The 22275-nt window shown below is 37.8% G+C and overlaps 1 protein-coding gene across 1 annotated transcript; it reads right to left on the reverse strand.

Annotated features, from left to right (window-relative positions):
• Nucleotides 1-6324: 6324 nt before the first annotated feature.
• LOC101146197 (AP-2 complex subunit beta-like) lies at nt 6325-9226 on the reverse strand. Its single transcript, XM_055375964.2, is given in 4 exon segments — nt 6325-6907; nt 6909-7695; nt 7698-8534; nt 8537-9226. Coding segments are annotated over 4 exon segments (2796 nt in total). The 5' UTR covers nt 9183-9226; the 3' UTR covers nt 6325-6381.
• Nucleotides 9227-22275: the final 13049 nt, after the last annotated feature.

The raw sequence follows: 22275 nt of genomic DNA on the forward strand, positions 1-22275 counted from the left end.
GTCGGAGTCTATATCGTTCCAAAATTAAAAGGTATATTACAATTTAATTATATAAAACTCCGAAAATCCTGAAGTTGGTTGGCATGTAAAAAAAGTATTCATATATAGTGAGTTTACAGTAAAGATTCTGAAACTTTTACCAACATTACCAGGGAAAATTGAAGACGTGAATGTCATGTTTACTCAGTACATATACTATACTAAGATCTGGTATTAGAATGTCTGCCGCAAAAAGATCATACCCTACAAGGAACTATTTGAGGATGTTCTATGATAGAAATATGTAGATTTTGTGACATGTCTTGTGAGTACAGAGTATGTCTTGTCAGTACAGAAGAGGGGCAGCCAGACAAAACTAATAAAGAAGGGAAAAGAGAAGACTTCTTTGCAGGGTTTGACCCATGAGCAGAGCATAAATGCACCCCATAGGCTGGGCACGGTGGCTCACGCCTGTAATCCCAGCACTTTGGGAGGCCTAGGTGGGTGGATCACTTGAGGTCAGGAATTCGAGAGCAGCCTGTCCAAAATGGTGAAACCCTGTCTCTACTAAAAACACAAAATCAGTCGGGTGTGATGGCAGGCACCTGTAATCCCAGCTATTCAGGAGGCTGAGGGAGGAGAATGGCTTGAACCCAAGAGGCGGAGGTTGCAGTGAGCCGAGATCGTGCCATTGTACTCCAGCCTGGGGGACAAGAGTGAAACTAAGTCTCAAAATAAATAAATAAATAAATAAATAAATAAATAAATAAATAAATAAATAAAATAAATGCACCCTATATAGGCAGGGTGAGGGCATGAGAGGTAAGATGTACATTCTATAAACAGGTATATGCACTGCAAGCATAGCTTCAACCAGAATGAAGAAAATAGGGGCTGATAAATTTTAATTGTCATTGAAAGCTGAGGGTGATTGAGGTATCCTGTTGAAGAGCACTAGGGGTAGGGTAATAAAAGGCTTTGTTAGGCCTGGACAAATAGAAGGTAATCTCTTACAAGAAGTTCTCCCAAACAATAAGTAAGGCACCAGGTTGGGATGACTTTCCAGTTACTAAATCCACAAATTGTCAGTACTATTAAGTCTCCTTTATTCTATGGATAGATGTTGAGTTCCAAAGAGTAGACAAAAAGCAGTAAAAAAATTCCTAACAACTTAGTGATTGGGTGCAAAAAAGTTTCACGACTCATCCAAGTCCAATTATCTTCTATGCTTCTAATTAGGAGCCCAAGTTTCTTCCAACTAGTGTGTTCACCATCCCCTAGGGCGCAAGAGCCTTCCAGTGAATCATCTGCTTTTCTTTTCCACAGAGAAGAAAGAAACAGAACCCACCTAAAGGATTGTAAAAGAGGCTTTAGAGGTTAGGCCTGCAAATATTTCTTCTGCCTATATTCTGCTGGCTAAGACTAACCACGTCTTCATCTAATTGCAGGAGTGCTCAGGAAATGTGGCTCAGCTGTTTATCCAAAACGAAAAGAACATACATTTGCTGAGCACACAACAGTTTCCCTGTCACAGATAGGTTATTATTCTATAAGAACAAGATTCAGATTTAGGATAAAGCTCTGTGCATATAGAAGCTACTGAATGGTAAATTGATAAAGTAAAGTTAATCTTTAATATTTTATTTCTAGAACAACAGGCTCTAGAAGAGCTACAATTACTGGCCAGAATTTTGGGGTAATGTGTTTAGGGCACAAAGAAAGAGCTTTTTGTTGATTTTTCTTCTGTTCTAATGAGAAATCATTTTCATTTAAAATAGCCAGAGTGCCTGCAAGCTAGAATTTAGAGTGATAGACACATCTGGAGTGATTTCCCCAGCTTTCTGGGTAGGGATTTCAACCAACAGAAAAAAGTGTCACTGTCATAATGTAAAACAAGTCCCAATGCCACCTAATGACTATACTAACTGTTCCTCTTGCCATCCACCTAATTGGCGTGCAATAGATATTTCCATGATATTTTACACGCCTCAAAGTCAGGGACTCAAAAATTTTTGTTGGTTTTTAAAAATTGAGTGTAGTAGCCATAACGTGAAAGGTTTCAATGGAAACTACTTTCCTACTGACGTTAATCAAAGTAGCTCATTTTGCATTATTTAAACTACATAGCTAATTGTTATATTAGTTTCATTCAAATATGAATTTTAAAAGTCACTTATTTTTAGCATTTTATAACTTGTTTGAACACCACAACCTAATATATGATTAAGACTCTTAAATATACTTGAGATTTCTCAATTTCCAATTATGTCCCTCATTAAGCATTATTCGAAAAATTACTTTTAAAAATAGCTCTTTTTGATGCCTCATGAATCATTGAACTCTCTCTGCAGTCAATCAAATGCCCTCCTGCTTCAGTCAAAGCAGTGACTGGTAATGGTTCTAATAGTGACAGTTCCACCAACTCCCTCCTACATCTCTTCCCTACTCTAAACAGTCAAATTGAAAATAAAGCACGTTCTGCACACCAACTTCTCTGGTTAGCAGAGACTATTTTATTCTGATTTTTAAAAACTGTAAGTGAAGCATGCAGTAAACATGAGCTTATACTTTGAAAATGAAATGCACAATTTTGTGATGTCAGTCAGATGAAAATGCTGTTTCATATCAACAAATGGAAACCACAGCAATTGTCAAAACATCTTAACAGTTTAGGGAGCAGAAAGTCAACTGAGAGTATCCAACTGAGAGAAGTGTCCACCCTAAAACAAAGATGAACATTTCTACATTTGTATTTTGTATGTTTGACTAAGAGAGATTTACTTTTGAAAAATTCAGAAATAAAATGCCCAAAAGAAAAACCCGGTTTGCACATAAATCTACAAATGAAGTCCCAATATTGAATAAAATAAGTGAGAAAATAAAATCGGCTGAAGTTTCATGAATCAACACCAAAGACCAGTCAGAAAGGAACATGAGTAGTGCTGATTCTATCAATAGAAAAGAACGTAAAGCATAGGAAGAACCTCAGCAAGAGCCTGATATCACCACTTTCCCCTGCTGAAATTGAGATTTCCAATAATAAGTTGCAATATTGGTCCTGTGTTTGAATTGGGGTGGTAGGGAGAGTAAGGCATATCCACTGGGCTTCCAACTGGAAACAGATGTCACATTAAAATTAGGATAGTTCAAGAAGGGATTATTTACAAAGGGACTAATTACAAAGGTATGGATGGGACATATGAGCATTACCAAGAATTATGCTGGAACCAAAGGTAGCAGCAACGGCTTTATCACCAGCCCTTGGTCTGAAGGGACAAAGGTAGAAAATCCCTGCTGGAAACTGCTAAAGCAATACACTTTGTGAGTACCTGTCATCTTATGTGGAGGAACACAGGCAAGACGTGACTTCACAGAGAAGGAGGAACACTGACTTGCATTCATTCCTTCATCCAGTCTCTTAATGGGTTCCCTCATTGGTTGGGCCCAACTAAAAGCCAGAAGGCATGTGTGCGTTATTCGATGGTATAAGCCACATATGTTAGACTCCGTGGGCAGAGAGCAAAGAGGAAAAAATGAAGAATCTAGAGGAAGGAGCAAACAGACCATATCTAGCGCTTCAAGTACAGAGACATAGCTTGCAAAAATCATTAGATATACGTGTGAGTGAAAAGCCAGAGGGAGTTCATCTCTTTGGGGGTGATGGAAATGCTCTAAAAATGAATTATAGTGATGATTACTCAACTCTAAACTCACTTGCACCCTTAAAATGAGTGAATTTTATAATATGCAAATTATACTTCAGGAAAGCTATTTATTTTAAAAAATAAATAACTAAAAAAAAACAATCTTGTAGGGGAATAAGATTATTTAAGAAATACATGTAAAGTAAGAAGGAAAATACAGATTGAAAGGTTAGTTTGTTTGTTTGTTTGTTTGTTTATTTATTTTTTTTTTTTGAGACAGAGTCCTGCTTGGTTGCCTTGACTGGAATGCAGTGGCTTGATCTCAGCTCATCGCAAACCCTGCCTCTCCGGTTCAAGTGATTCTTGTGCCTCAGCCTCCCGAGTAGCTGGGACTACAGGTGTGCATCACTATGCCCAGCTAATTTTTGTGTTTTTTAGTAGAAATGGGGTTTCACCATGCTGGCCAGGCTGGTCTCGAACTCCAACCTCAAGTGATCCACCTGCTTCGGCCTCCCAAAGTGCTTGGAAAACAGGCATGAGCCACCGTGCCCTGCCTAAAAGGTTAGTTTTAAAGAGGAAAAAAGACTATACCACCACATACAGAAGTCAACTCAGAATGAATTAAAAACTTAAATGCAGAACCTGAAACTGTAAAAGGACCAGAAAAAAAATACAAGAGAAAAGCACCACAACATTGGTGTGGGCGATTTTTTTTTTTTATTTGACCGTGAAAGTATAGACAACAAAAGCAAAAATAGACAAATGGGATTTCATCAAACTAAAATGTCTCTGAACAACAAAGGAAACAGAGTGAAGAGACAGTCCGTGGAGTAGGAGAAGATGTTTGCAAACCATACATCTGATAAGTGATCAATATCCAAAATATATAAGGAATTCAAACAACTCAATAGCAAGAGAACAAATAAACTGATTTTAAAATGGGCAAAGAAACTGAAAAGACATTTCTCAAAAGAAGACATACAAATGGCCAACAGATATATGAAAAAACACTCAACATCACTAATTGTCAGGAAAATGTAAATTAGAACCATAGCGAGATATCATCTTAAACCTATTAGAATGGCTATTATTAAAAAGTCAAAACATAACGGTGCTGGCAAGGATGTGGAGAAAAGGGAAGGCTTATACACTGTTGACGGGAGCATAAATTAGTTAATCTCCTATGAAAAACAGTATGGAGGTTTCTCAAAATACTAAAAGTAGAATTACCATATGATCCAGCAATCCCACTACTGTATATATATCCAAAGGAATTGAAATTATATCAAAGAGGTATCTGCACTCCCATGTTCATTGTAGCATTATTTATGATATCCAAGATAGGGAAACTACATAGGTGCCCATCAATAAACTAATGGATTTTTAAATTGTGATATATATACACAATAGAATACTAATCAGCCTTTTAAAAAGAAGGAAATTCTGTCATTTACCACAATATGGATGCACCTGGGGGACATCATGCTAAGGGAAATGAGCCAGACACACAAAGACAAATAGCACATAACCCTATTCATATGTAGAATCTAAAATAATTGAACTCATATAAGCAGAGAGTAGAATGGTGGTTACCAGAGGCTGGGCCTGCAGAGTGAAAAATGGCAAGATGTTGATCAAAGGGTCCAAAGTTTCAGTTAGTGAGGAGGATTAAGTTTTAGAACTCGATTGTACAGAATGGTGACTATAGTTAATAGTTTATTGTATATTTCAAAATTGCTAACAGAGTAGGATTTTTGTCATCATCACAGAAAATTAGAAGTATTTGGGTCAGATACAGTGACTCATGCCTTTAATCCTAATGCTTTGGGCTGATGAGCAATCACTTGAGGATTATTCAATCGCTTCAGGCCAGGAGTTTGAGATCCATTTGTGCAGCATAGCTACACCCCTTTTATACAAAAAAAAAATTAAAAATAAGCCAGGCATGGTGGCATACACCTGTAGTCCTAGCTACTCTGGAGGCTAAAGCAGGAGGATTTCTTTAGCCCAGGAGTTTGAGGTTGTAGTGAGCTATGATCCCACCACTGCACTCTGGCTTAGGAAATAGAGCGAGACTGTCTCAGAAAAAAAAAAAAACAACTGTAAGTATTTGAGGTGATGGATATGTTAATTAGCTTGATCTAGTAATTATGCAATGCATACATATAGCAAAAGATTACATTGTATCACATAAATATAAACACAGTTGTTATTTGTCAATTAAAACTAAATAAAAATTAATAAAAAGCAGTCAATCCACCTCATCTTCTGAGACTGGAGAAATAAGATGTTTTGGGAGTATGAGTAGGGATACCTTTGTAGGTGTTTCTGTTTGAAAGTTGAGAAAGTTTTTATTATTATTTTTCAATGACACTTTTTCTTGCTTTAATATTGGTTGTCTTTTTCTGCTTTTGAAATGAGCTCTCAATTACAAACTACCAAACTATACTCAAAACAGGGTGTAGAAAAAGCCAGCCATTGGCACAGCATGGAGAAGCCCACAAATAAGGACAGATAGCAGCAGCAGGTGGTGAGAGGTGGGAGGTGACTGAAGCAGTGGTTACAAATGTTCAAAAGAAGCTAAAACTATCCAACAGGTTGTGCCTTAATGTTAGCACAGGTTAGACTAGTTACTACCTTGCTGGGTGGCCTCAGTGTGTTTGGGTTCAGACTCTACACAGCAATACAGTTTCTTCCAGTTAAGGGTTCTTGGCTTGCACCAATCACAGCATGATTGGAGGGTACTGGACCAGTCTTGTTAGTTTTTCAAAATGCTGTTGTGGACCTGATAGATGTATTGAGAGACTTCAGGAGCTCTACACTTCCGTGACAGTGTATAATTGGGGTTTCCTGGCTGCACACGTAGCTCGGCCAAAATCCAAATGCCATTAGTGAGCTTCAGGGATTGGTACAGAATGTCCCGCCCTTCCACATTCCTCTTGGCAATGGTATAAACATTATTGTTTTGCAACTCGCTGGAGACAGTGTCAGCATTTAAATGACATTCCTTAATCTGAAACTGAAGTTCATTTTCATTGGGAATATTCTTCCATGTTGCAAGGAAGACCTGGTGCTCCATTTTGCCACCTTCTACAAAAAGCACATTGAGTGGGCTGAGGCAGCTGAAGTAGAAGACATCGATATTGTTTTTCACAGCCACCTGCAGGTTATTCAGAGGTTCCATCTTCATGACTGGGCCCAAGGTGTTGAGAGACAGGGAGACATCAATGCTCTGGTTTGGCATCAGTGGTGTATGGATGGCCAGAGGAGTGCTGGGGATGACACAAGTTAAACTGGATTCCAAAATCCATCCTATGCTGCAGAGCTTTATTGGTGAAGTTCATTTCCATATAGATGTGCCCTTGACGGTGAGTAAATGTTCCTGAAATCTCCAAGCCTTTAGCCTTTACTGCAGGTAGCCAGACAGCCTTAGGAGCCACATAACCACCGGGTGCCATGCCTATCCCTGTGGAGAGTTCAAACAGGTCATTCAGTCCACTTCTGACCACAGCAGGTGTAGGTGAAGGAGCAAAGGTTGCAGGCACCGATGATGGGATGAAGGATTGTCCCACCAGACTATCTAGTCCTCCTCCTAGGAGATCCACTGCTCCCATCTGCATGGAGGACACCTGTGGCACATTGACTGGGAGACTGAGGTCAAGGTTTAAAAGACTCCCCAGAAGATCACCTTGAGAGGGTATAACCTGGGGCTGTTCCAGGTTCGTTGCGGTGGTGGTGCCAACAGGGCTGTCACCTGCGTCAGTGCTCCCATGATGAATTGGCAAGTGTTTACGATGGATTCCATGACTTCCTTCCACAAAAGCATTGGAAGGCTTATGATACACAGAGGCCAAAGAACCAATGTGGCAGATTAGCTCCTCCAACGCAGTTGGCTCAATAAGTTCCGTCTCCTGAGAGATCAGTGGCTTCTCAGACAAGACTACTTCTTTAGCCGTGACAGGGTCAGCTGAGAGAAGAGCCCAATAAGTATAGCCCCGTTCTCGAAGGTCAGGATTATCAGAATCCTGTGTTGCCAAAGTCAACATCTGCTGGACTAGCTCTTGTGTTTTGGTGGTTTCTTGAGAAACAGCTTCATTATGGCAGTAAGCAGAGTGAGCTGCTCTTGGGTGTTTTCATCATGAAAACCCTCCAGGAAGCTTTCTAGTAACTCATCTGCATTGTCAATTCTTTCAGCTTATTCTCCCACAATCCAAATCATAGCCGATCGAGCATCTGGCTCATCCAGCGAGTCTAAGTTCTCACATAGAGTGGCAATGATACTTTCATACTTGTTGGAGTATTTGCGGAAGATGTCCCTGATGACAGCAATCACTTCTTGGACCACATAATTCACTTTGGTCTTGATTAGATCAAGCAATGTGCTTACACAGTGCTCTGCAGATTGCTCCACCTTGATGGCACACCGTCCAGTGGCCCACACAGCTTTTCGAACAAAGTCAACATTCACCCCTGTGGCATATTCCTTCAGTTCTGCCAGAACCTGAGCAATGTTGGCTTGTGATGCCAAATAAATCCTGATGTCCAACTTCTCTAGTTTAACATAGATGGGATCATTGTACTTCACAAAGAAGACTTTGATTTCCTGCTTCAAGATTTCAGGCCTTTTCTGGACAATTAAGTTGATATTCCTCAGGGAGGCATACTGCACTTCTGACTCCCCAGACATCAAAGTGACAAGTGGAGGGGCTAACTTCTTCAGCAGCATATTATAGTAGTCAGAATCCTTAGGTAACAATTCTAGAAACTTCATTAGTACTTTTACCGCTGAAAGCACCACTGCTGAGTTGGCATGGGATAGCTGGGGAGTTACCCGCTCACAGATGCTCTGAGCCTTCCGATCATTTTTAGGGTTGTAATTAGACAGGCAGTCCAGCATGAAAATCTGGCCCCTTCAGTGCACTTATTCAGGGCTGTCCGCAGCTTATTAATGTTCTGTGTGTTCAGATTGAGTAAGTTGCTGTTTGGGTGAGACTCACTGATTTCAGATAATGCTGCTACAGCATTAGCCACCACCATTGGATTTGAATCTGCTATGAGACCCCATAGATAATCCAAAAATCCCTGATCTTCCACCATTTGGGCGTTGATATCATGGAGTTTTGCCACGCATACTGCTGCTGTTTTCCGAACATAGGGATCCTCATCCTCTAAGCACTTGAGAAGGGGCTCAGAGAGATATTCTGTAATTTTGTCTACCCAGAGGCACCCCATGGTTCTGACTGCCAAGGCTTGAATCAAAAGATTAGGATCTTCACAGTCCTTCACAAAGCTATTTACAGCTATGATGGCCATGTCTGGCTGACTCTTGGCATAGTTCATCAAGTAGAGATACACAAGCTTCTTTAGTTTCAGATTGTCAGTCTGCATACAGTTCACTATGTCTGGAAAGACAGAACTAACATCCTTCCCCACGGTAATAACAGCAATCACTTTCTTCACAGCCTCCTTTCTCTTTTCTTTCTTTTCATTATTGAGTTCAGCTTTTAGTTCAAATATTTCTGCTTTTTTATTGGTTGTGAAATACTTGGAGTCAGTCATGACTTTGGATCTTTAATGTGCACCGCAGGCGGAGGCGGAGGGGGAGGCGAAGGTGAGGGCGGGGTGGTGGCAGCGGCAGCCGGAGAGCATAGCCCAGGTGGTGGTGTAATGGTTCGCATGTGGTTGCCTAGATTTTATTGATGAGGTAAGAACAGAAGTGCTCCAACAGCAATCTGTGTATGTATCGATAATTGCATTGGGCACAGCACATTGAAATAATTTATGAAAATATCTCACTCCCTAAACCACAGGTTTTTGAAATGTGATTCAAAGACCCTAGGAGTCCCTAAAATAATTTTAGAAGGTTTACAAGATCCTCCCTTTTTAACAATGTACCTGTGTGAGACTTAAATGTTTTCATATATGTCAATCAAATAACATATCACAATAGATTGAATGAAGTAGTTATGACAATCCACTTCCTATTTTTATTAAGATAGATATTAAATAAATTTTCAAAGAGGTAAAATAGTTCTACTCTCTCATCTGTTTTTATAAAAATATCACAATTTTTAAGAAAATATATGTTAACAATGTCAATATGTAGTGGGCTTATTATTGACATTTAAAATAAATCAATAAATTAGCATTGTAAAAATTTCTCAGTTTTAACTTTGAATGTGGCAAATATTAATAGATACAATGCAGATAAACAAAAATAATTTTGGAATTCTCAATAATTTCTAAGAGTGTAAAGAATTCTTAAGACCAAAAAGTTTGATCACCACTAATCATAGGATTGCTGAGGGTTGGGCCATCACATTTGTCGTTGTATCTTCAGGGTCTAACACATTGACTGACATATAGTAAGTGCTAAGCACACATTGAATTCAACAGAACTTAAATACCGTGAGTAAGGGATAGAGAGTTTGCACTGATTTGCACATACTTGCTGAGAAGAATGTGAATGGGAGCTGATCAAGGGTGAGCAAAAGGACTGTCAGCAGACTTGGAAGACACTGATGAAGGTGGAGACCATGAATTTATAGACGTATCGGTCTTCAGGATTGTAAGATTTTATTCAACAGTAATAAGCTGTGTACATGCAGGAATAAGGGATGTCACAAAGAAAAAAGTCAAAGGTTATGTTTTCTTATTAATCTACTTTTTTTCATAGGCTTAGGACAGAGCAAAGGGTAAATATACATATTATCTAAATATACACAATTCTTGTCAAGAGTGTGCCCTTTATTCAATGTCTATTTCTGAAGTCAGTGTGTATTTTTTCATATTTTTATATTGATATATCAAAGATATATATATTCTTGGGGTTTGTGATATTTGGTGGCTGTATAAATGTGTAATATCAGTCAGGGTAATTGGGATATCCATCACCTCAAACATTTATCTTTTCTTTGTGTTGGAAACATTACAATTCTTGTCTTCCAGCTATTTTGAAATATACAATACATTATTGTTAACTATAAGTTTCCTGTGGTACTGTTGAATATCAGAACTTATTCTTTCTGTCTAACTGTATTTTTGTACCCATTAACCAACTTCACTTCATTTCCTCCTGCCCCTTTCTCTTTCCAGCTTCTGGTAACCATCATTCTACTCTCTATCTCTATGAGGTCCCCTTTTTAGGTCTTAATAGTGAGAGCGTGCAATATTTGGCTTTCTAGGCCTGACTTATTTTACTGACCATAACGACCTCCAGTTCCATCCATGTTGTTGCTAATGACAGGATTTCCTTCTTTCTAAAGGCTGAATAATATTTCATTGTGTATATAACACAATTTGCTTATCTATTTATCCATTTATGGAAACAGGTTGATTCCACGTCTTGGTGATTATGAATAAAAATGGGAGTGCAAATATATTTTTAATACACTGATTTTCTTTCTTTAAGGTACGTACTCAGCAGCAGAATTGTTTGATCATATGGTAGTTCTGTTTATAGTTTTATGAGGCAAAGTGTGTATTTTTTATGAGAATTCTCCAAATGCCTCTTGCCATTGCCCCATCTCTCTCCTTTTTCCCTATAAACAAATGTAAAGAAAGCTAAACGAAAGAGAGAAAAGCTTCTACACTGGTTCACTAATCTAGGACATATTGTAACCCTTACTGAATGATGGTCATTTCATTTAGGCAACTGATAAACTTTTGCACTTTTTCAGGATAATGTTCTGAGTTATCCTCACAATTTAAAATTTATTAATAGTTTTTCCGAGTAGAAATGTTTGTTTTAATTTCTAGCTCTCAGTCTTTACTATCTCTGTGGGTAAAATTAATTCAAGCTAAAATTGGGAATATTCTCTTGGATCAGCAAGAGTTTTTAAAAATGGAAACAATTGCTTTTATTTTGAAAATTGGATTTTTTAATGAAGGGGTTAGAGATAAGGTTTTTATAGATGGAGACATTGTTTATTATTAATGTATTGAAAAATCCAGTCTGAGTGCTGGAGACTAATCTTAGCTTTTAATTTAGATTTAATTTGTATTAAAATAGCAAATAGATGAGAAAACCATATTAATATAATGAAATAATTTGATCCAATATAATTTGATAATGTTTCTTACATTTCCTCAACTTTGTGATATCGCACTTGACAAAAGTCCTTTATAATAATTTTGGCGATCTCATTTCACTGGATGAAAACATTTATATTCTGTACAATGCTTTTCTCAAGAGTTTTAGGATTTTTGTATTAATCATTTCTTTTTAATTTTTCATAGTGTTTCTTTTTAATAGTAAAAGTAATAAATATTTACTGACCCAGATTGTACAGTGTGATTTGGCACATATTAACATCTCTGACCTCATCCTCTACTACTCTAATCCTCACTCAATTTGTTACAGCCACATAGGCCTCCCAACTATCCATTGACCATGTTAGGTACGCATCCAACTCAAACATCTTTTAGTTGCCTGGAATGCTGTTGCCCAAGAAATCTTCATGGCTTTTCTGCACATCTTCTCTTGTATTTTTGAATTACTGCCTTCCCAAGTAAGTCTTTTCTGTCCAACATTTTTAAAATAGCAACACCACTCTCCATTCTCCTTCCCACATTTATTTTTTTCTTAGCACTTATTATCTTATGAAATAATACACATGGTATTCATATGTCTAAGTAAATGTGGGCTTGAAATTATCTATTTATGTCACAGCTGTATTTCCAACATCTAGAAAATGTTTTTCTATGTTCCAGAAAAACATATTTCCAGTGCCTAAAACATAATAGTTGCTCAAAATATATTAGTTGAATAAATACATGATTATAGAAAATATAGGGGACATGCAGAAGAGCAAAGAGGAAAAAAAGAAGACATTCATTATCCCATCAACCTGGAAATACTCATTGTTACCATTTTGGTGCATTCTTATGAACATATAAATACACACAAACAAATATACATATGCCTATAGTAGTAGAGGTGGTGGTGGCAATAAATTTAATAATAAGAGTAATAGTAGTGTTAATACTTGTTGGCAGTGTTATCATAACATATTATATCATTTGTTAACCACGTTTTCTCACTTAAAATATTTATCATGACTTTCAATAAAATAGGGGCTTTATGCAGGTCACCAATCATCCATCTAGACATTGACTCCATTAGTTATTTATTTTTATGTAACAAATTACCTTATAAATTAGTTATTTAAAACAACAGATATTGATTATGTCACAGTTTCTGTGGTTATGGAAGTTTCAAACAGCTTAGCTGAGTGGTGATGGCTCCATGTCTCCCCAGAAGTTGCAGTCAAGATACGGACCAGGCTGTTTTCACCTAAAGGCTGATGAAGGCTACAGATTATACTTTCCAAGGTGATTTATTCTACCTTGGCAAGTTAGTGCTGGTCATTGGAATAAGGCTTCATTTCTTGCCTCTCCATGAAGCTGCTTGAGTGTTCTCACATGTCAGCTATTCTCTCCCTCAAGAGAGGGAAAGGAGGAAGCCACAATACCTTTTATGACCTAGTCTCAGAAGTTATATGTTATCACTTCTACTTAATTCTATTTGTTAGAAGTGGGTCACTAAATGCAGCCCACAATCAAGGAAAGGGAAATTACTTTTTTGAAGGAAATTATATCAAAAAATGTGTAAACATCCATTTTAAACCACCACACCAACTACATAAGTTATAAATATAAGGAATGTTGTCAGCAGTGAGACTAAGGATCATTCCGAACTCAATAACATAAGCTGGAAGCAATATTTGCCAAATGTAATATAGTTTACATCAAGTTGCAATGAGTCCCTGGGAACTTAAAAACAGCTGTCATTTTCAAAATAGTGGGAACGTTTTGTGGAAAGTAAGTGGAAGAAATTCTGGTGAAAAAAACACAGACACATTAATATTGTTCTATTTAGAGGGAAGAGTTGGAAGTACAGATTCTTCCCACAAATTCCTTCCTCAAAAAACAAAGCAATAGCACTCCAGTGCTACAGAAGTAGTGCTACCAAAGAAAGTAAAACCATGTATTGCATTTTTTAGTGTTTTATGACATGCATGTAAAAGGATTATAGACTAAAATGAGGTGGCAATCACTAAAGTAAAATAATGGACTGGGAAAAAAAGGTATGAGAGAAACAATAGAGTTTCATCAGAGACATTTTCATGGTGAAGATAAATGTCAGTAAATGAAAGGCAAGTTTATGAGGAAAGTACACCTAGCCAAAGAAAACAAAGTGTTTACAAATTAATGTAACTATATCCAACCCAACTTTTTAACAACTTAGGCAGCTTACCTAAAAGGGAAGATTAAAAATTAAAGCCAAGAATTATTCCAGTGGGAAAATATATACTTAAAAAAAATGAAGCTGGTTCTAGATGTGAATATTTTCATAAGCTTAGAAAGAAAGCACAAGATAATGTTCTGATTTCAGATAACTAAGACTTAGATCTTGCCAGCTACCTTCTTCTACTCCAGAAAACTGATTGACTAAGCAGACAATAGAAGCCATCATCTCTGCCCTCCAGCGTTAAGTATTTGATGGTCTCCAGATAAACAGGAAGGAGATCAACTGGAAATCATCAAAATTCTTAGGGAAGCAAAGATGGATAGAACTATTCTATTCAAATACAAATGAAAACAAAATAGGACAAATAAAACCTGCAACTTTTTGGAAGGAAAAGTATTGCAGGAGAAATTGAATGAAGAACATATTCTGAAAGATTTGTATGAGAAAACAGAATCACAGTTAGACAAAGATCACTTTGAACTTTTGAGGCAAGGAACATAAACTTCAAATATATAAAAATGAGAGGAAAAATTAAAAATAGATTAAGATACAAAGGAAGTAGTCATAGCTAAGATACAACAAAGGGAAAAATTATCCCATAATAAAAATTTGAACATATTTTGAAGAATCAAGGCACAGAAATAAAACTGTACAAAATGGAATCCATGACATTAAGATTCCTAGGATCCAGAGGAAAAGAAACACAAAGGTGATTAGAAGAAAGATTAACAGACATGAAAGACAGAAAAGGCTGTTTTAACATAAAGTTGACTGGTGTGGCTGTGTGGGAGAATAGGATGACAGAGAAAAGGTTTCAAAAGCAAAGTGTGATATTGATGTGAATAACCATCTTATTGTTCAGATAAAAATGATCATTATATGTTTATTATGTACCAAGAAACATTAATAAAAAGAACATAACAGCAGTACATGTTTGCATGAAATTATTTAAACACAGGATTAAGTTTTTAAATGTAAAAGGTCACAACAAAACTTTGCATGCAAAGGGCCATAACAAAATGGAATAAATTCTGCAATAGTACAATAAAATAAAAGTGAAAATCAGTAGCAGTTAAATAGCACCCCTTCCCAATTATCTATTTGGAAATTTTAAAAATAATACTCTTTCCTTCATTGCATGAATATTTATGAGCATTAACACATCATGAAGTCTTCTAGATATTAAGAAAATAGCAGTAAACAAAAAACGTAAAAAGATACGCCTTTATTGAGTTTCTATTCTATTGAAGGGAGAGAGACAATACAAGTCTCAACAAGTTAAATATATCATGTGTAAAATAATGATTAAGTGTTATGGAGAAGGGCAAAGCTGAGAAGGATAGGGAGTTTCAGCCAAGTGTGTGTGAGAGGAGGTGAGTATACAATTTTTTTTTTTTTTTTTTTTTTGAGACGGAGTCTCGCTCTATCACACAGGCTGGAGTGCAGTGGCACTATCTCAGCTCACTGCAACCTCCGCCTCCTGGGTTTTAAGCAATTCTCTCTGCCTTAGCCTCCCAAGTAGCTGGGATTACAGGTGCCCACCACCATGCCCGGCTAATATTTCTATTTTTAGTAGAGAGGGGGTTTTGCCATGTTGGCCAGGCTGGTCTTGAACTCCTGACCTCACATGATCCACCCGCCTGGGCCTCCCAAAGTGCTCGGGTTACAGGCGTGAGCCACCATGCCCGGCTGAGTATACGATTTTAAATTAGGTGGGAGAAGACCTCCCAGAAAAGATGACTGGAAAATGAGACAGAGGGTAATGTAACTATCTGGGTAAAAGAACATTCTCAGAAGAAGAAAAAGCTAGAGTAAATACCTGCAAATGCGAGTGAGTGTGCTTATTGCAGTCAAGGAAAATTGAGAAGGCCAGAGGGGTTGGAGCAGATTGATTCTGATAGAGGGTAGTGGATGAAGTCAGAAAGGTAGGAGAAAGCAGGCATCATGAAGGGCAGAAACTTTCAGATTGTAAGGATTTTGCATTTTGTTCTGCACCAGATGGGAAGTCATCGGAAGAGTTTGAATAGAGGAGTAACATGATCTGATTTACATTTCTGAAAAATTCTTTCGACAGCTGTATCGAGATCACTGTACTCTACAAGTGGGAAGTAGGCAAAGTTGTTACAGGCTATTGTGATGATCCAGGCAAGAGGTGATGTTGACATAGAACAGGGTGTACAATGGAAGTGATAAGATTGCAGATATATTTTTAAGGTTGAGGCAGTATGATTTGTTGATAGATTGGATGAGCAGTATGAGGAAAGAGGAATAAAAATGATTCTAAGCATGAGCAACTTACAGTGATGAATTTGTAATTTACTCAGGTAAGAATGATTTAGGGACAAGTGTAATCTGGTGAAACTATCAGAAGTTGTTTTAGGTCATATTAGATTTGATACGCCCAGAAACATCCAGGTAGAAATGTCAAGAAAATAATGGTATAGTTGAATATACAAGTCTTGAGTTCAAGAGTGAGAACCAGGCTAGCAGTATATATTTTGAGATCAGTCAATGAATAGATGGCATTTTAAGCTATGGACTGAATAGAAGTGTAGATAGAAAATAGATGGTTATAGGTCTTGGAGATTAGAAGGAACCAATAATGGGGTGAGAGAAGGAATGGCCAGTGAGGTAGAACAACTAGGAGAATATGTTATCTTAGATACTAATCTAAGTAACTCTTGGGTTCAAAATTTATATATGAGATTATAAACTACTTGAAAATTACAGTCAGTGAAAAAGCTTCATGTTAAAATTTGGGGGCCTGACCATAGTGAGAGCTACAGTATATTTCAGAGTGTGACTTAATTAGAAAAATATAAAGAATAAAAATAAATAAGTGTCTACCTCAGTAAACTGAAAAAAGATAACAAAGTCCCCAAATAATGTAGGAGAAAATAATTGAGTTAATAAGATCCAAAAAAATATTTCCTATTAAAGGTACAATCAATCAGGATGTGTTAATGTTCTTGAAACTTAATGTAGTCACTAACATTTATTGAAAACTTATTACGTGCTAGGCACTGTTTTAAACACTACATGAATTATATCATATGACAAGGAATCATTGGAAGCAATTTTACTAAAGTTGAAAGTAAGACAAGAATGGACACTATCACATTTACTATTGAGCATTGTATTGCAGACCCAAGACAATCTAATACGAATATTTTTTAACATGTAAAAATATGACAAAAAGAAACAATGTAAATATTTACATGTGATCTGATCATCTACTTAGAAAATTTAAGGAATTCAACTGAAAAACTATTTATTTAATAAAATTTGGTAGAAGGATGTGAATTTAAGATCAACATGCAGAAATTTACAGGTCTGTACATTGGCAATGCCCAATTGTGAAACAAAATAGAAAATAAAAATTGATTTATAATTGTTATGAAAACCATGAAACTACCTAAGTATAAACCTAAGAAGGCATGTACGTGACCTTTATAAAGACATTTTAAACTTTACTAAGGGCATGAAACACACCTAATATAGGGAGGAAAAACCTACATTTATCAGTACTCAATGTTATAAATATGTGAATTTTCACCAAAATTGATCTATAAATTTAATTTGTTTTCAATCTAAACAATTCATACAAAGTATTTTAATAGTATTTAGCAAACTTATTCTAGAGTCATGCATTAATGGAGAAGAGAATGCATGAGAACAGACAAGAAAATTATTGTAAAGAAACAAAATGAAAGGTATATGCCCTAATAGTTATCAAAATACTGTATAAAGTTTTAGTAAAGCTGTATAATACTAGTGCATAATAAAAATGCAGATCAACTGATAGAGAAATTTGGAATAGACATTTCTATATATGTAAATTTAAGTTATGGAAAAACATTTCAAATAAAAAAAGTGGTGACATATGCAATAAATAAGTTGAGATAATCAGATATATAGATGATAAAAGAAATGAAAATAGGTAGTCTTTCACAATATACATATGTGTTAATTATAAGTTGACTGAATGTCTGTATATATGAATAAAAAATCAAAGTATAAAGTAATATTTTCATAATTTAGAGGAGGTAATCTTTATCAGATCTTTATCACACAGTCAAAATTAAAAGATAATATATAAAATGTATATAAAAAATTAAATGCCAAAAAAAGATGTGGAGATAATATTTGAAGCATATCTAACAAATACTCATGCCTGTAATATATAAAATTCCTATAAATTAATAAGTAATAGAAAACCAATCTATTAAGTTATTGGAACTTTATAGATTATATAAAAATAGCCAATGAGCATGAAAAATGTTCAATCACATGAATAGTCAACAAATAATTTAAAAATTAATGTAAAAGTTAAATATTATTTGTCGGCCAGGTGGGGTGGCTCATGCCTATAATCCCAGCACTTTAGGAGGCCAAGGCAGGTGGATCACAAGTTCAGGAGTTCAAGACCAGCCTGGCCAACATAGTGAAACCCCATCTCCACTAAAAATACAAAAAATTAGCCAAGCATGGTGGCGGGTGCCTGTAATTCCAGCTACTCGGGAGGCTGGGGCAGGAGAGTCGCTTGAACTCAGCAGGCGGAAATTGCAGTGAGCCGAGATTGTGCCACTGCACTCCAGCCCTGGCAACTATGTGAGACTCCATCTCAAAAAAAAAAAGAAATATTATTTGCCATCCATTAACTGGGGACAAAATTCAAACCTGATATATCAAATAATAACCATAATTATTTAATGATAATCAATAGAAGTACAAATTTTTAAATGAGCCCATTAAAATCAAGAGATCGAGAAAGTTTATGTGCACTGATTTTCTCATCTTTGGTAATGGGCAGTAAATAAGTAAGTGACCTCTCAAAGATTGCCCAATGTAGTATAAACTACCTGTGGTATTATAATAGAATAATGATTTACAACAGCAGAAGTATTACAACACTGAAACAGAGAACAAATAACGTAAAATCCATTAAAAGAGAAAGCATTCTATAAAATAAGGTAAAAAGATCAAACATCTATAACTTTAATAAGTATTGTGAGGATAACTCTGCCTATTAGCTAAAATAGCTATGTGTAAAATAATGATTTTATTTTATTAATTATTTTATTTTATTTTATTAATGTTAAATAATAAATGATAATTTTATTTTATTTTATAAATTTTATTTATAAAATTTTATTAATTGTATTTAATTAATTTTATTTTAAAATTTAATAAAATTAAATTTTATTAATTTAATTAATTATTTTATTTTATTAATGATTTTATTAATAATAATATTAATATATAATTATTAAGAGAAAAAGGCTCCTATAGTTCATAGACAAGAGTACTGTATTTGTAAAACATGGTGACTTAGAACGGTTGAAAGTTAAACAATGGATAAATAAAAAAGAATTAAAACAGTAGAAAGTCGAGCTTGCACATGAACAAGTATTTGAATTCTTGGCAAGAATCATTATGTATGTATTAGTTTGCTAGAGCTACGAAAATAAAATAACACAAACTAGGTGGCTTACACAACAGAAATTTATTTTCTCATAGTTCTGGAGGCTAGAAATCCAAGATCAAGGTGTCGGCTAGTTTTGTTTCTCCTGATACCTTTCCCCTGATCTTGCAGATGACTGCCTTCTTGCTGTACTCACATGGCATTTTCTCTGTGCATGCATGCCCCTGGTGTCTCTTCTTCTTATATGTACACCAGTTGGTTAGCGGATATGAACATACAGTTAGATAAAACTAATAAGTTATAGTATCAACAGTACAGTAGGAAAATTATAGTTAACAATAATTCATTGTATATTTCAAAATAGCTAGAAGAGAAGAATTGTAACGTTCCCAATGAGAGGTGACAGCATGCTGGCAGCCCTCGCAGCCCTCGCAGCCCTTGCTCGCTGTTGGCGCCTCCTCGGCCTTGGTGCCCACTCTGGCCGCGCTTGAGGAGTCCTTCAGCCCACTGCTGCACTGTGGGAGCCCCGTCCTGGGATGGCCGAGGCCCGAGCCGGCTCCCTCAGCCTGCGGGGAGGTGTGGAGGGAGAGGCACCGGTGGGAACCGGGGATGGGCGTGGCGCTTGCGGGCCAGTTAGAGTTCTGGGTGGGCGTGGGGTTAGCGGGCCCCACACTCGGAGCAGCCGGCCAGCCCTGCTGGTCCTGGGCAGTGAGGGGCTTAACACCCGGGCCAGCAGCTGCAGAGGGTGCACCAGGTCCCCCAGCAGTGTAGGCCCACTGGCGCTGCATTTGATTTCTTGCTGGGCCTTAGCTGCCTCCCCACGGAGCAGGGCTTGGGACCTGCAGCCCACTATGCCTGAGCCTCCACCCTGCGCCCCCCGCTGTGGGCTCCTGCGCAGCCAGAGCCTCCCCAACAAGTGCCACCCCTGCTCCACGGAACCTGGTCCAGTCAACCGCCCAAGGGCTGAGGAGTGCGGGAGCACAGCGCAGGACTGGCAGGCAGCTCCACCTGCGGCCCCAGTGTGGGATCCACTGGGTGAAGCCAGCTAGGCTCCTGAGTCTGGTGGGGACTTGGAGAACCTTTGTGTCTAGCTAGGGGATTGTAAATACACCAATCAGCACCATGTATCTAGCTCAAGGTTTGTAAACACACCAATCAGCAACCTGTGTCTAGCTCAGGGTTTGTGGATGCACCAATTGGCACTCTGTACCTAGCTAATCTAGTGGGGAGGTGGAGAACTTTGGTGTCTAGCTCAGGGATTGTAAATGCACCAGTCAGCACCCTATCAAAACGGACCAATCAGCTCTCTGTAAAACAGAGCAATCGGCTCTCTGTAAAATGGACCAATCAGCAGGATGTGGGTGGGGCCAGATAAGAGAATAAAAGCAGGCTGCCTGAGCCAGCAGTGGCAACCCGCTTGGGTCCCTTTCCACACTGTGGAAGCTTTGTTGTTTTGCTCTTTGCAATAAATCTTGCTACTGCTCATTCTTTGGGTCCACGCTGCCTTTATGAGCTGTAGCACTAACCGTGAAGGTCTGCAGCTTCACTCCTGAAGCCAGCGAGACCACGAACCCACCGGGAGGATCGAACAACTCCAGACACGCTGCCTTAAGAGCTGTAACATTCACCGTGAAGGTCTGCAGCTTTACTCCTGAGCCAGCGAGACCACAAACCCACCAGAAGGAAGAAACTCCGAACACATCTGAACATCAGAAGGAACAAACTCCGGACGCACCGACTTTAAGAACTGTAACACTCACCACGAGGGTCTGCGGCTTCATTCTTGAAGTCAGTGAGACCAAGAACCCACAAATTCTGGACACACCAACACAAAGAAAAGATAAATGTTTCAGTTAACGGATATCCCAGTTACCTTGATTTGATCATTACATATTGTATACAGGTATTAAAATATCACATGTACCCCATAAATATGCATAACTAATATATAGCAATTAAGGATAAAAAAATAAGTACACCAATTCTATGGGATTAAGGCCCTACCTTTGTTACCTAATTTATCCATAATTACCTTTTTAAAGACCTTATTTCCAAATACAGTCACATTGAGGATTGGGGCTTTAACGTATGAAATTTGGAGGTAGACAATTCAGCCCATAACAGAGCACTTTAAAATAATTTTTAAAAAGGTGTTTTTTTCCAAGATGGTGGATTGGAGTCAGTGTTAACATGCCTCTCTCACATTGAAGGACAGAATAGTGTGTGGAACTTTACACTGTCAACTTTTTTTCCGTGGAGCAACACAGGAAATTAACAGGGAAACTGACAGAATCCACAGACCCTTTGAAAGAAGTGGTAGGCTGCAGCCTACACCATGAGACGGGTAAAAAACTACAAATCTCCATAGTGTGAGAGGGGGAGAGACTGCCTCCAGAATACACATCCCCTTTGGGGAACCTGAAAATCAAGGCCACAGGGGAAGGCCTTAACCCTACCTAGAGTTAGAACTTATTTAGGAAGCAGGGAGAAATACAAAAGTAGAAGCAGCAGTGGGAAGTGCCTTGCAGGTAGTCCTCATCTTCAGCACAGACTAAGGGACGTCATTCCTTATTACATGCCTTGGGGAAGTCAGACAACTAGCTCAGCCAGTGGTCACAGGTTTAAAGAAGCTCCCAACTGAATTTCATGATATAACATCAAATTGGGATGAAACCCCTTGGCCAGAACAAAGGGGGCAAATGGGAAGTGCACTGAAGCCACAAATGCAGGAGTCAGGCACCCAGCCTTGTGGGCAGATGGAGTGGGGCATAGTCTGAATGCTGCAGTAGTTATTTCTGCATGGAAAGCTTATGGCCTGGGGCAGATTTGAGTTCTGAGCACAGGCTGCCTAGAACGTAGGTCAGTGCTGCTAGTGGTGCTCTGTAGGTGTGAGATCTGCCTTGTCAATTGTGTGGGATCTGAGTGAGGCTTACTGCTGCCTGCTACTCCCTACTCCTTGTGTGAACTCTTCTGTG

This window comes from Gorilla gorilla, chromosome X (genome assembly GCF_029281585.2).
Source record: "Gorilla gorilla gorilla isolate KB3781 chromosome X, NHGRI_mGorGor1-v2.1_pri, whole genome shotgun sequence".
Taxonomy (NCBI): domain Eukaryota; kingdom Metazoa; phylum Chordata; class Mammalia; order Primates; family Hominidae; genus Gorilla; species Gorilla gorilla.